The sequence below is a fragment of the Rhododendron vialii genome, chromosome 3a, assembly GCF_030253575.1.
Source record: "Rhododendron vialii isolate Sample 1 chromosome 3a, ASM3025357v1".
Classification (NCBI taxonomy): Eukaryota; Viridiplantae; Streptophyta; class Magnoliopsida; order Ericales; family Ericaceae; genus Rhododendron; species Rhododendron vialii.
In genome coordinates, this window is record NC_080559.1 from 12,964,661 (window position 1) to 12,978,810 (window position 14,150).

General features: G+C 38.3%; 2 protein-coding genes across 4 annotated transcripts; both read right to left on the reverse strand.

Moving 5' to 3' along the window:
• Nucleotides 1–971: 971 nt before the first annotated feature.
• Nucleotides 972–6,959, reverse strand: LOC131319358 (uncharacterized). Of its 2 annotated transcripts, XM_058349574.1 has the most exons (6): nt 6,706–6,959; nt 4,793–4,854; nt 3,781–4,046; nt 3,470–3,681; nt 2,175–2,388; nt 972–1,681 (listed from the first exon to the last, which is right to left on the reverse strand). In XM_058349574.1, the coding sequence occupies exons 3-6, from the start codon at nt 4,042–4,044 to the stop codon at nt 1,385–1,387; spliced, it is 987 nt and encodes a 328-aa protein (XP_058205557.1). In that variant the 5' UTR covers nt 4,045–4,046; nt 4,793–4,854; nt 6,706–6,959; the 3' UTR covers nt 972–1,384. The 2 variants fall into 2 exon arrangements, with proteins under 2 accessions (XP_058205557.1, XP_058205558.1); XM_058349575.1 differs by lacking the exon at nt 4,793–4,854.
• Nucleotides 6,960–8,289: 1,330 nt separating this feature from the next.
• On the reverse strand, nt 8,290–12,876 carry LOC131319360 (uncharacterized). Of its 2 annotated transcripts, XM_058349577.1 has the most exons (6): nt 12,721–12,876; nt 11,540–11,631; nt 11,181–11,446; nt 10,879–11,090; nt 9,512–9,776; nt 8,290–8,709 (listed from the first exon to the last, which is right to left on the reverse strand). In XM_058349577.1, the coding sequence occupies exons 3-6, from the start codon at nt 11,250–11,252 to the stop codon at nt 8,413–8,415; spliced, it is 846 nt and encodes a 281-aa protein (XP_058205560.1). In that variant the 5' UTR covers nt 11,253–11,446; nt 11,540–11,631; nt 12,721–12,876; the 3' UTR covers nt 8,290–8,412. The 2 variants fall into 2 exon arrangements, with proteins under 2 accessions (XP_058205560.1, XP_058205559.1); XM_058349576.1 differs by lacking the exon at nt 11,540–11,631.
• Nucleotides 12,877–14,150: the final 1,274 nt, after the last annotated feature.

Genomic DNA, 14,150 nt, shown 5'->3' on the forward strand with positions numbered 1-14,150 from the left:
TATTTTCAATTGTGGGTTTTGCATTTTGGGCGTACGGGAGCCAACTGTGGGATGCATTCTGTCGAAATATGTTTTGAAAAATGTATTATGTCAAAACCATTTAACCCGGTTTTTCATATCATACTATTATAAACCAATACCAAACCACACCATTGAAATTTGAACCAAATGGACTAGTTTGGATTGGTTCAAACTGGATTAGCAGTTCAATGGTTATTTTGCTCACCTCCAAAATATGATTCAATCATGTAATTAACGTACTTCCATCAACTTGGTTTATGGGAGTATCAGGAGTGGATGCAGGTGGTAAACCCCACAGTTTCGTCTCAAGCCAGGCATCCAGAGCCCTATAGAAAGACACCATCAAGTGGTCCTCTAACACCCTCTACCTCTATACATCCATTTCTAAATCCATACACTTAAAATCCTAAGTCCCACAAGATTGTGTGATTGAGATGGAGGTTGGGACATCCAATCACAATACCTGAGAAGCTTCTAATATTATTTTCCTTGACGAGCTAAACATAATAAATTTTCATTTATCTAATCAGTTTCATCGTGGGCCCCAACGGTCCCTCACTAAATAAAATGTGATATCAATCTCACAGCGCAAGTCATATTGGTAGGCTTCAACAAGCTATTTAGGTCAATGATGAATGATCTATATGGAGCGTTATAGATGGTATAGAAAAACCCGTGTACACACACCGTGGTGCCTTTAACGCTTAAAAGAAAATCAAATCTCTACCTATATTATTTACGCATAAATATCAGTTGTCAATTTTTGTGTTTGAGCTAGTATATATGAAACTTTATTCCGACTTTAATTGGGTCTCTTCGTAGTGGATCGATGGAACTTGTCTTTCAGATTAGTCAATTTATTAAGCCGCATACCGAGTTATAGAAAACAAAGCTAGTAGAAGTATTAATTTAGGTTGGCCCGGAATATATATAGAAACTGAAACAACAAATTGTAATCGAGTTTCTACTAGTAATTCAAAGTCGTGAACCGACTACAACCACCATGCAATTTTCTTTACCAATCCCAAGACAACAAATTCTCTCTTTCCACTGGTGCCTGTCATGTCTCCCTTTCTATAAGTATGACACAAGCATTTGAAAATTGTGTCTTACCAAGCGTTTCATAAGCTAATCCTCACTCCCAATGCCAACCATCAAGACATGAATTATGACTTGTCAAACAGTAAATACATAACAATAATGCCCTTCTAGTAAATGGATCCTTGAATCCTTCAGTGCGAAAAAATTTCAATGCAACAATTATTTGTAACGCTCACAAATAACCGTTGCATACAAAATTTTCACGTTTAGGGCAACAGTGCTGAAATTTTTGAGATGGACAGCGGAATTATTCTGCAATGGGCTATTTCTCCCCAAGTAAGAGTGTTTTGAAGATAGCCTCTCTCATTCCATCTGCATAAGGCAAGAAGTGCCCAGCATCTGGCACTTCATGGTAGTGAATCCATGGAAGCCTTCCTGCAATGTAACGTTGCAGTGTAACGGGAACAAGCCCATCTTCATTGCCATGCCACAAGTGTACGGAACCTTCATTGTCCAGAAAAGGGTTCGCGAGATCCATAGGATCAAATTCCCAGCTCCCAAATCCAACCATCATGTCCCTTAGGAGCGACTCGTATACCCCTTGTTGTGTTACGTCTTCCTGGTTAATAACGGATAGGTAACGCATTCATCATAAACTATAAATAACTACAAAAACATTTCATTAAGAACACACTAAACAGAAAATCTCCTTAGCTATGATGTTTCCAAAGTCCAAACTAGCAATCTCAATTGCTCCACAAAAGTTGCTCCGTTGTCTTGTACTTGCTATATAGTTGTGAAATCCAAATATTTTCACCAACAGGCGTTTGGCAGCAATGCTAGTTACAGAAAACACAAAAAAAAGAAGAAGATATGGGGTGCCCAAAAGGAGGTTAGGGGTTGGACCAAAAGCGGTTGTAAACGTGTTTTCATTTTGATGTTTGTGAAGACAAGGACAAAAGAAAAAGTACTTTAATGCCAAATTCTGTATAATTGATTCTGCTATTCACATTTTCTTGACTGCAATCATAACCTAGCACAAGTATGAAAGGACGCTAGCACACGAGGTTCAGACCTCCCTCCAAATTATGAAGGAAGAGGAAAGTTAGTACCTTTGGTGTCCTTTCATGCCGAGCAATAACACTAGAGGCAGGGAACCATTTCTGAGTGTTCCACCAGTAAGTAAGCCAAGGAGTGTAGTGAGCAACCCCAACTGCCCATTGGTCTTGAGGAAGTTGTTCATAATAGGCTTCTTTAGCTAGATTGTTGGGAAAACCAGGCAACCAGTAGTTCACCACTGGAGCAACTAGTATTGCTCCTGCTAGCCTGCCAAAATGACAAACAATTGATGGCCAAACTACTTGAGATCTTTAGAACTCAAAAGAAACATTAGTAACAAAATTGTAGTAAGATTAGGGTGGTGACTAGTGACTAGTTATTAGCAATGCCTATTATTGTTTTGCTTCAATGTATCCTCTTCAGATTTGTTTTGGATGTAAGTAACTGGAGTATTACGGAATCGAACACCCAAAGGCATACATGCACGCGAAGCATGCAAAGCTAAAACACTGCAAAAACCTCCTCCAATTGTCTACGAGGTCTGAAAAAGAATCTATGTATTAGCCCCTCGTCAAGATTCATCTAAATGGTACAAATCCAACCTTGAAGACGTCACATCTACTCCCAAAGGGCCTGTTTCCTTAACTGGTAACAGTGGAATGATACGTAATCCTAAATGATATGTATTCATTGTAGTAATAGTGGAAATCGTAATACCAAATTCCCAAGGATATCATAGATCACGTGTTTTTTAGAATTTCATATCCTATAGATGATTAATGTTGACTGTAAATCAAGCAAACCAACAGGCCTAAAAGGAATTATCTAACTGAAGTACGAAGAACTCCTCAAAGGAGGGAAGTAGGTATGCCTCATACCACAATATAAATTTGAGAATTATGATAGTATCATGGTCAACCAACGATCAACCAACTGCATAGTTTTAATCCTTCCTCTGCAAGCCAACTTGACAGTAGCAGCTAATTTTTATATTAGGCTTGTGTTTGGATCTAGAATTTTGAAGGGATTTATGAAAGGAAAGACAAAGGTAAAAGTAAAGTAAACAACAAGAAGATAATCGCAAAGAGCGATCAATTCATTTCATGGGTTCCTTGTCATTTTCCCCTTGATAAATCTTTCCACAAATCCATGACCGGAACACAGCCTAGACATCCTCTATCTGCTTCAATCACTTTTTCTATAATTAGACACCATACGAGTTCCAAATCATTTCAGATAATACTAATAACTGACCATGTGTCAGTTCACAGTATTTTTCCGGTGATTATTTAAGTTCAAATTCCCCTGGCGCAAATAGAAATTAATACTAAATTTGTCGACAAATTACCTATGGGAGATAAACTTCAGGCAAGCCCATACTACTTGTCCTCCCATGGAATTACCAATCACATAAAATTTGGATCCAAGCCCCAATTGATCAGCTAGCTCTTCTACATCAAAAGCTATACTTTTCGGGGTTCGCTTTGGATCTGGATCACTTTCTCCATATCCTGGTCTGTCAAAAGACACAAGATAGAGCCCTAGTTCTTCAGTTATTTCCTGAAAGAATCCCAACAAGAAGGCAAAATCATTCGCAAAAACTTCACAAAACAATCAACAAGAACATAAATGACTTCCAATTACAGTGCTTGAAAGTACCGGGGTTGCAAATGATCCATCATTTCTACCAAAGCCAAATCCATGAAAGAAGACAAACTTATATTTGGCCATTTCTTTGGGGACACCGTGTTCTGCATAAGCCAAATGCCTTCCATCTCTAAGCTTAATTCTGGTTGCTGTGATGGGCGGACCGTTTGGGGCCCCACAAATATTAGGTGGCGGAGGGACGATTGCCTGAAATGCCCAGGCTAGAAACCCGATCAACACTACTCCAAATATTAGGCGGCGGAGGGACGATAACATTCCTGAAACAATATTTGAATTTAACAACAAAATATTAGATCTTTGAATGAATAAATCTTAAAGATAATTTTATAAGGCCAGTTTTGGCTTGAAATTCGACACACTCCATAGTTGCAATTGAACAAACGTGTACTCAGTTTCCCCAAAATTTTCTCAGTGAGTATCAGCATGCCCAGTGATAAACTGTATGTCGAAAAAACATAAGGAAATTGATTTTCATGCTCTACTTTTGTACGCAGGGGCCCTAGGAGTAAACTTCATGTTAAAAGTGGAGCGCCTACGTACAAAAGTGGAGCGCCAAAATCAGCATCCAAAACATAATCACAAAAACTTTGAACACGAAAAGAGAGGTTCCACAGTCATCTCATTTGCTTGTTATTGTTTCTAAAAATTCATCACAAATAATATAAGTGAGTTACAGCATCCAAGAAAGGACATGAATCATTGTTCTGTTTCATGATTAATGTCACGCCCTCGATTTTCAACATATATAATAAACACTTTTAATAAATAAAGTCCTCGTTGTAATATAAATAATACCCCAAAAGACCTTTCTGTTCACTATTCTCAAATAAAATTCAAATATTACATTTCCAACTCGAAGGCCCCAAGCCGAGCAAAAAAAAACTCGACGGCCCCAAGTCATCAAAATACTAATATCCTACGGAAATATTATTACAATTTACAAATAATATCTTTCCTAAAAATGCTCTTTCAGATCTTGTACTATGAAATCCTTCTTGAATACCTTTTAAAGGTTTGGTCACAAATGCACAACAAGCACTTCATGCCAACATCCTTGAATCACACCTGAAAATGATAGGGTGAGCTACACTAGCCTAGCAAGAAAATCTATACACAAGCTATATGAAAATGCGATGAATCATGCACCTAGAGTGAGTGAATACAACGAGATCTACAAAGAAACATGGGTCTTCCACCACGAACAAGCATACTACAACCAGGGAATCATGATTTCATAAAGATAACCCTAATAGCTCACACATCAAACTAAAAGCAAAAATCGACTCGAATTATTCCAATTAGACCACAACTTGTCCTCAACCGTCATTTGTCCATCGCTACTCAATTACTCCATTCTGCCTCGATCTATACGAATATGTGATGATCATGCACCAACAGTGGTACGTGAGCAACATTATATATGTACAACGAACCCCAAGATGCTAATGACAATGAGTACATCTATCAGCAGAACAACACGAACATATCACTGGATTTCCTTTTTGAACATAATTGATTTGTCTTTTATTTCTCAAGTATTAGCCACTCCATGCAACAAGAACTAGCTTCCTTGATTTGTACCGAACAAGAGGCTCAATGAGGAAGGATAGTAATCCAAGATACAGTTCAAAGTCGAATGACAAGCCAAACATTAGATTAACAACTTTATCTCTCTTTTTTCATTTCTCAAGCAACACAGGTCATAAGTCTAGCTCAACCAATCAACAATGCGTGATATGTGATGCAAAGCAATGCACCGGGCAATGTTGGGCCCCGTAACCCTCGCCAAGGTCCCACCAAGAAGGTGAACCGGGCTCCGTCCATATTGACGTGAATTCCGGGCGGTGTTGGGTCCCGTAACCCTCATCGACATCCCCCGAAGTGGATGCGACTCCACATTCCGGGCAGTGTTAGGCCCCGTAACCTTCGTCGACATCCGAAGTTGGATACGACTCCATCCATTGTCCATGACTCCATATGCTATGACATGCCACACCACGATACATACAAAGTTCGATATCACACGTAGCCATAACACTCGAATCATAGGTCCATAAACATCCTTCATTATGCACAATCCATCCATAATCAATCTCACACCCATTATCAAGTTAAAACGATTATACAACATCATTAAAAATTGCATACTCAATATTTTTCAATGATTCCAACGCCAAAATATCACCAACTTACCAATCTTTAAAACCCATAAGGACCCATAACCCATAGCGTCGTTTAACCATGACAAGCGATGAAAAACGCAGCTCTGTAAGCTGCCCAGATTTTCAGATTTCAGTTCAATCTTCTAAAAATCACTATAAATCGATTTCTTAATATTTTTGAGTGATTCAAATCCAAAAGTTGCGCAATTGAACGAAGGAAGCCTTGTCAAATCTGCACTCCAAGGATGGTTAAATAGGCATTTACTGAAGCAATATGAATCTGTCACGCAGCATGACAGATTGACACACCTCCACTCAAACAATCATAACTTTCTGTGTTCTAAGAGTTTTAAGACGATTCTAGTGGCAAATGAAAGCTGACTTCAAGACCTTCGAATCAATATAAAGTTTGCATGAAACGGACATCGGACGAGGAAGTTATGGCCATTCGAAGTGGGCTGAAATCCAGAACACGAGACAGACTGCAGACCAGTTTTCTAAAAATCACCATCAATTCAATTCTCAACGGTTTCGTATGATTCCAGCAGCATTAGAACGGGCTCTAAGTCTACTCTATTTCATACGAAGGAGCCAAAATTCAAATCTAAGCTTAAGAAGGCGTAAAACCCCAAAAACGCAGGCCCTGTTATGCTGATTTTCGGAAATGGAAGGAACAAGCTTAAACAACGCAGCAAGATACGATCTAGGTACATAAACACCGTATAAACGCATAAAAAGAGCAAGAAATCCCTACCTCATCGGTTTTGAGCAAAACCCGACCCTTTGACCAAGTCAACTGAGCTCCCACGAGGTCCGATCATGATTTTTCTTGGATATTCGGAAAGCCCATGCTCCGAATAGAAACTTTAATTCTTGGATTTCATCCGGAATCACGCTCTAAGGTGTTGAAATCAAAGAGAGAAGAGAGTTTTTCGGAGGAGAACATGAGAGAGAGACTGCCGAGAGAATAGAGATAAAGAAAGAAAAAAAAGTGAAAATGGGAAAATTGGAGTTTCCCCTGTACGTCCATATACATATACATATATACTTATCACACTTTCACCCCTGTACTTGCAATTATATCACATTGATCCCCAAATCTTATAATCATGATACTATTTGTATTTCCTCAATTTACGCCTCTACTCGATAATTAAATATTCCTAAAAAAATAAATTACGGACCAAAAATTTGGGTCTCTACAATTAAACTAATACCCTTTTCCCCATAAACATGGACTTGATTGACCATACTCATTCTAGAATGAAGCAACAATAGATGCTCAATTCAAATGCTTAGATTTTCCATCCTTAACTTTTTATACTTTTCCCCCTTTCTTGTTGAACAGAAATGGAATTCAATCGCTCATTATCATTTTACAAGAATTGAACAAAAACATAGCTCAAGATATATATAGTATAGTATAATATAAACTAGAATCTAATTATGACTTCAAAGATGAAACAAATTAATGGGGTTCTGTTAATAACTGGAAGGAACAAAATGAAAACCCATCTGAAAGAAGTTTTGATGTACCTGGAGAGAGAGATAGAGAGAGAGAGAAGTTTTGAAGTGGGGATGGGTTCTGCTTCTAGTTTGGGCGGACCTGAAAGAAGCTGAAATTTTCGAGCTTATTCACGCCACTCCCTTTTCAGCTCTAATCTACTAATCAAATAAGGAAACGCATACGAAATGTTGAGTTTGTCCATTTGGATTTTTTTGGTTAATTTATGATGTCTCAGTTAGTTTGTGCGACTAATCACTCAGCCTTGCAGCCTTTTCCACACATCCGCGGTGAGGAGGTGGCCATCAAGCAAGTTGGTGGCAAGAACCACACAAAGTATGGAATCTTTGGGGCAAATATAGGTAAAATACCCAAAACAGTATACATAACCTTGGGAAATTTACCACTGAATGGGGTTAGCTAACCCCGCTTGGCACAATGTAGGTCCACCCATGCATATGCCTATCAATTGTCAATTCTTGTGTGTAGCTAGTTTATATGAAACTTTATTCCAACTTTAATTGGATCTCTTCGTAGTGGATTGATGGAATTTATCTTTCAGATTAGTCAATTTATCAAGTCGCATACCGAGTTATAGAAAACAAAGCAATTAATTTAGGTTGGCTGGGAATCTGGAAACTGAAACGACAAATGATGTAACCAAGTTTCTAATTCAAAGTCGTGAACCAACTACAATCACCACTCAATTTTCTTTACCAATCCCAAGACAACTTCTCTTCCACTGGTGCTTGTGTCCCCATTTCTATCAGTATAAATGGATCCTTGAATGTTCAGGCAAAAAAAATTTCAACACAATAGTTATTTGGTCCCATATATATGGAGGTTCCACCTCATGTGAGAGGAGCGTTACAAATAACCGTTGTATCCAAAATTTTCACGTTTAGGGCAACAATGCCGAAATTTTTGAGATAGATGGGGGAATTGTTCTGCAATGGGCTATTTCTCCCCAAGTAAGAGTGTTTTGAAGATTGCCTCTCTCATTCCATCTACACAAGGGAAGAACTGCCCAGCATCTGGCACTTCATGGTAGTGAATCCATGGAACCCTTCCCGCAATGTAACGTTGCAGTGTAACCAGAACAAGCCCATCTTCATTGCCATGCCACAAGTGTACGGAACCTTCATTGTCCAGAAAAGGGTTTGCGAGATCCATAGGATAAAATTTCCAGCTCCCAAATCCAACCATCATGTCCGTTAGGAGCGACTCGTATACCCCTAGTTGCGTTACATTTTCCTGGTTAAGAACGGATAGGTAACACATTCATTATTAACTAGTAAACTACAAATAACTACAAAAATATTTCATGAAGAACACACTAAACAGAAAATAGCAGGTTTGGGCGCTCTAGCCAAAACGAATCCTTGTTGATTGGTAAACTTCACTGAATTCCTCGGCTAACAAAAGTACATATATTGTGTATCATGCACTTGACAACGATAATATCTTTTGGTTATATTTTATGTTCGCAAAAATATAGAAAATAAAAAGAAAAATAATTAAGTTAAGGGATCAAGAAAAATAGAAAATAAAGTAATAAAGTTAAGGGATCAAGAACCTTTTTGTTTTTTTTTTTTGATACCTAATACCCATAGATAGTTCGAACTGGATAGGAACAATAATCAATTTTAGCTTCTCCTGAGCTATGATGTTTCCAAAGTCCAAAATAGCAATCTCAATTGCTCCACAAAAGTTACTATGTTGTCTTGCACTTGCTATATAGTTGTGAAATCCAAATATTGACACCTACAAGTGTTTAGCAGCAATGATAGTTACAGAAAACACAAAAGAAGAAGAGAGGGGGTGCCCTAAAGGAGGTTAGGGGTTGGACCAAAAGCAGTTGTAAACGTGTTTTCAATTTGACGTTTGTGAAGACAAGGACAAAAGAAAAAGTACTTTAATGTCAAATTCTGTATAATTGATTCCACCATACACATTTTCTTGACTGTAATTATAACCTAGCACAAGCATGAAAGGACGCTAGCACACGAGGTTTGAGACCTCCCTCCAAATTATAAAAGGAGAGGAAAGTTAGTACCTTTGGCCTTACTTGCCGAGCAAACATCGTGGTCAGAATTTTCACGTATGGGGGAGATAATTTAGGCTTTTGAGCAATAACACGAGAGGCAGGGAACCATTTCTGCGTGTTCCACCAGTAAGTAAGCCAAGGGGTGTAGTGAGCAACCCCAACTGCCCATTGGTCTTGAGGAAGTTGTTCATAATAGGCTTCTTTAGCTAGATTGTTGGGAAAACCAGGCAACCAGCAGTTCACCACTGGAGCAACTAGTGTTGCTCCTACTAGCCTGCCAAAATCACAAACAATTGATAGCCAAAAAATAATAAAATTCACAGTCAATCAACTTAAGATAGTTAATGTTAAAAAAAAGTGCAGTAAGATTAGGGTTGTGACTAGTGATTCGCAATGTCTATTCTTGTTTTGCTTCAACTTTTCCTCTTCAGATTTGTTTTGGACATAAGTAACTATTATGGAACACCCAAAGGCATACATGCGAAGCTAAAACACTGCAAAAGCCTCCTGTGAAAGTCCAAACTGTCTATAAGGTCTGAAAAAGAATCTACATGTGCCCCCCTCGCCAAGATTCATCTAATGCTGCAAGTTCAACCTTAAAGACATCGCATCTCTACTCCCAAAGGACCTGTTTCCTTAACTGGCATAACATGGAAATGATACGTAATCCTACATGAAATGTATTCTCATTGTGATAACATTGGAGAAGTAATACCACATTTCCCAAGGTATCATAGATCACATGTTGTTTAGAATTTCATATCTAACAAATATTTAATGGTGACCAACGACCCCAAATCAAGCAAACAAACAGGCCCAAAAGGAACGACCTAATTGGGGACATCTTAACTGAATACCATAAGAACTCCGAAGAACTCCCCAATTGAGGGAAGTGGATATGCTTCATACCACAATATAAATTTGAGAACTGCAATGAATCATGGACAACCAACAATCAACCAGCTGCATAGTAATAATCCTTTTTGTGCAAGCCAACTTGACACTAGCAGCTAATTTTTATATTAGGCTTGTTTGGATCAAGAATCTTGAAGGGATTTATCAACAGAAAGATAAAGGTAAAGTAAATAACAAGAAAATTGAAACAAGGGATAAATTGATCTCTTTGGTTCCTTAACATTGTCCTCTTGATTAAAATCTTTCCTCAAATCCTTGACCCAAACACAGCCTAGATGTCCTCTACCCGCTTCAATCACTTTTTCTATGTCTAGACACCATACAAGCTCCAAATCATTTCAGATAATATTAACAACTGACCATGGGTCTGTGTCTGTTGACAGTATTTTCCCATGATTATTGTAATTCAAATTTTCCCTAGCGTGAATCGAAATTAAGCAGTAAATTTTTAAAAATATTACCGGTGAGAGATATACTTCAGGCAAGCCCATACTACTTGCCCTCCCATGGAGAAACCCAACATATAAAATTTGGATCCAAGTCCCAACTGATCAGATAGCTCTTCTACATCAAAAGTCGTACTTTTCAGGGTTCGCTTTGGATCTGGATCACTTTCCCCATATCCTGGTCTATCAAAAGACACAAGATAGACTCCTAGTTCTTCAGTTATTTCCTGAAAGAATCCCAACACCAAGTCGAAATCATTCGAAAAAAACTTCACAAAACAATCAACAAGAACATCAACTACGGTGCTTGAAACTACCGGGGTTACAAATGATCCATCATTTCTACCAAAGCCAAATCCGTGGAAGAAGACAAACTTATATTTGGCCATTTCTTTGGGGACACCATGTTCCGCATAAGCCAAATGCCTTCCATCCCTAAGCTTAATTCTGGTTGCTGTGATGGGTGGAGTGTTTGGGGACCCACAGATATTAGGCTGCGGAGGGACAATGACCTAAAATGTCCAGGCTACAAATCCAATCAACAACACCACTATAATTGTCTTGTATATCCCTGAAAGAGTTTCTGAATTCGACAACAAATAGGTATTAGATCTTTGAAGTAATAAAGCTTGAGGATACTTTTTCAAGGCCGCTTTTGGCTAGAAATTCATCATACTTCATAGTTACAATCGAAGAAATGTGGAATCATTTCCCCCGCAGTTTTCAGATGCAAATATACCAGCGAGTATCAACATGCCCAGCGATAAACTGAATGTCAGAAAAAATAGAATCACAAAAGCTTTGAACACGAAAAGAGAGATTCCACAACCATCTCATTTGCTTGTTATCACTTTCTAAAAATTCATCACAAATAACAAGTGAGTTACAACACTAAGGAAAGGATCAATCATTGTTATGTTTCATGATTAAACTACCCTTTTCCCCTTAAACATGGACTGATTGACCAAACTCATTCTAGAATGAAGCAACAAAAAAGGCTCAATTCTAATGCAGAGGTACCACAATGGTGTAATTTAACATAGATTTTCCAATCCCCCCCCCCCCCCCCCCCCCCCCCCCCCCCCCCCTTTCTAGTTGAACAGGAATGGAATTCAATTACCCAATGAAATTTTGTTCTCAAACAAACACCAGAATCGAACAAAAACATAGGCCGAGATATATATTGTAGAATATAAATAAGAATCTAATTATGACTTCGAAGATGAGGCAAATTAAAAGGGTAATGTTCAGAATTGAAAGGGACAAAATTGAAACTGTCGGGGTTCAGATTTGACGGGACCTTGACCGTGGTTCAGGTCAGGTTACTACTGGACCTGCAACAAGTCACAAGGGCTGGAGTAGCCCAGTGACCCTCCGACGATCAAATTAGATCTCAGGGGAAGAATGTAGGTCTAGAGTTAGGATAGAATGACATATCTCTCCAAGTGAGTATCCCTTTGTATTTTTAGATCTAGGTTTATTTGGCCTCCAAGCTAGCACGTGGAGGATACGCTCGGGTAACTGTCCCGGGTGATGTCATATGTGACGAATGGGGAATGCGGTTACGGAGCACATGGCCAGATCTGATCCATTACGCTTGTTGCACAATCCTCATGGGCTGCATCCGGCGTAACAACTTCTCTTAGGCAGCTTCAGGAACATTGAAACAGATACACTCCGAACTGTTGATAATTACCGAAGCAAGCACAGAAGTCCTGTTACCGAGTGATAAACCGAACAGCACATAGGGCCCTTTAGCTTTTCCCTAGTTGCCATCCTACCCCTCAAACCAGTTGGCTCGGCTACCGAGACGGTAACCAAGGCCACCACAGAAACCCAACTCTAGAATGTACGTACCATATGAAGTACCCATAATGGGAGAGAAAGAAGTCGAAAGAAATTTTGATGTGGAGATGGGTTCTGCTTCTAGTTTGAGGGCGGAGCTGAATGGGCTGGAGTTTTCTTGCTTATTCACTCCACTCCTCCTCATAATCTTCCTTCTGCTCTAAAATAAAAGGAGGTTTTTTTTTTTTTTTTCCGTTAAACCTAGGCTCCGTTTGTTTCAATGTAAAATGTTTTCGATGTAAAATGTTTTTTCAGAAAACAAACTTCAAACTTTTATTTTTCGGTGTTTGGTTGGCATTTGAAAATATTTTCAAAAATCAACAAAATAGTGTAGAGAGGGAGATGAGGAGTTTAAACGGTGGAGAGATATGAGATTATTGGAATTGAACGTTGGTCAGGACTGATGATCGAGAAAATTGAGCAGTGAGAATTGCAATAGAAGGCAGCGGGTTCATTTAGAAAAATAACTTACAGAAGATTTAAGGGTAAGTCATTTTCATCCAATTGATGGAAAATGTTTTACATGTAAAATATTTTTCTCATTTTTTACACAACCAAACACCGGAAAATAGGGAAAACATTTTACCGGAAAATATTTTACGTTCAAACAAACGGAGCCCTAATGTAGCCTATCTCCCTTGGAAGGAAAGTGTCAAGGGAAAACTCTTTCCGTTTTTATCCTGTCGAGGTTTTTGTATCATCTCCTTTGGTACAGGGAAGAATTTATAAACCTGGATCAATATTGCCAATTTTCCAGCTTTTGAAACAATTCTATGTGAAGTTCTAAATGGGTGTTGTTTGGATTGTTTCGTTGCCCAACTTTTATTATGGGACTGCAATATTACGATGTTGTAAGGAAGGTTTCTAGAAGAGTTGTTGGATTGTTGTTGGCTAGAGAAAAGAGAAGGCCAAAAATGGTTAAATATGGAGGTGATGGAGTGATGTGGGAGGTGATGGTTAGGAAGTAATGTAGTTTAGGATTTTAATTGGCTAGGAATTTAATAGTTAGGGATTCTAGTTACATCTTATTTAGTCACAAAACCATATAATTTAAATAAGTGATTTTTTATTTAGAATAAAATTTCTCTAATTGTAAAAATAAAAATTAAGGCTAAAATTAGGGTCGTTACAGTTTGATATCCGATAAATATGACTTTTTGCAAGATTGGAGTTCAACAAAGTGAACTGTTTAGATCATCAAACTAGAACTACACGAGCCTGCATATAGTTCAATTGCACGCTACAGTTGGATTAGCCCAATTGACAAGAATCCAACTCTTTTTGTCAAACAAAATCAGTTATAACTGTATTTTTTCCAAGACAAATATACATTCTAAAAACATAGATATCATAGTCTAATTAAGCTGAATTTCTATGGGGACTATCTACTTGACAAGGCAAACAAAATAAACAGTTTATATCAAATAACATGACCCAGGATA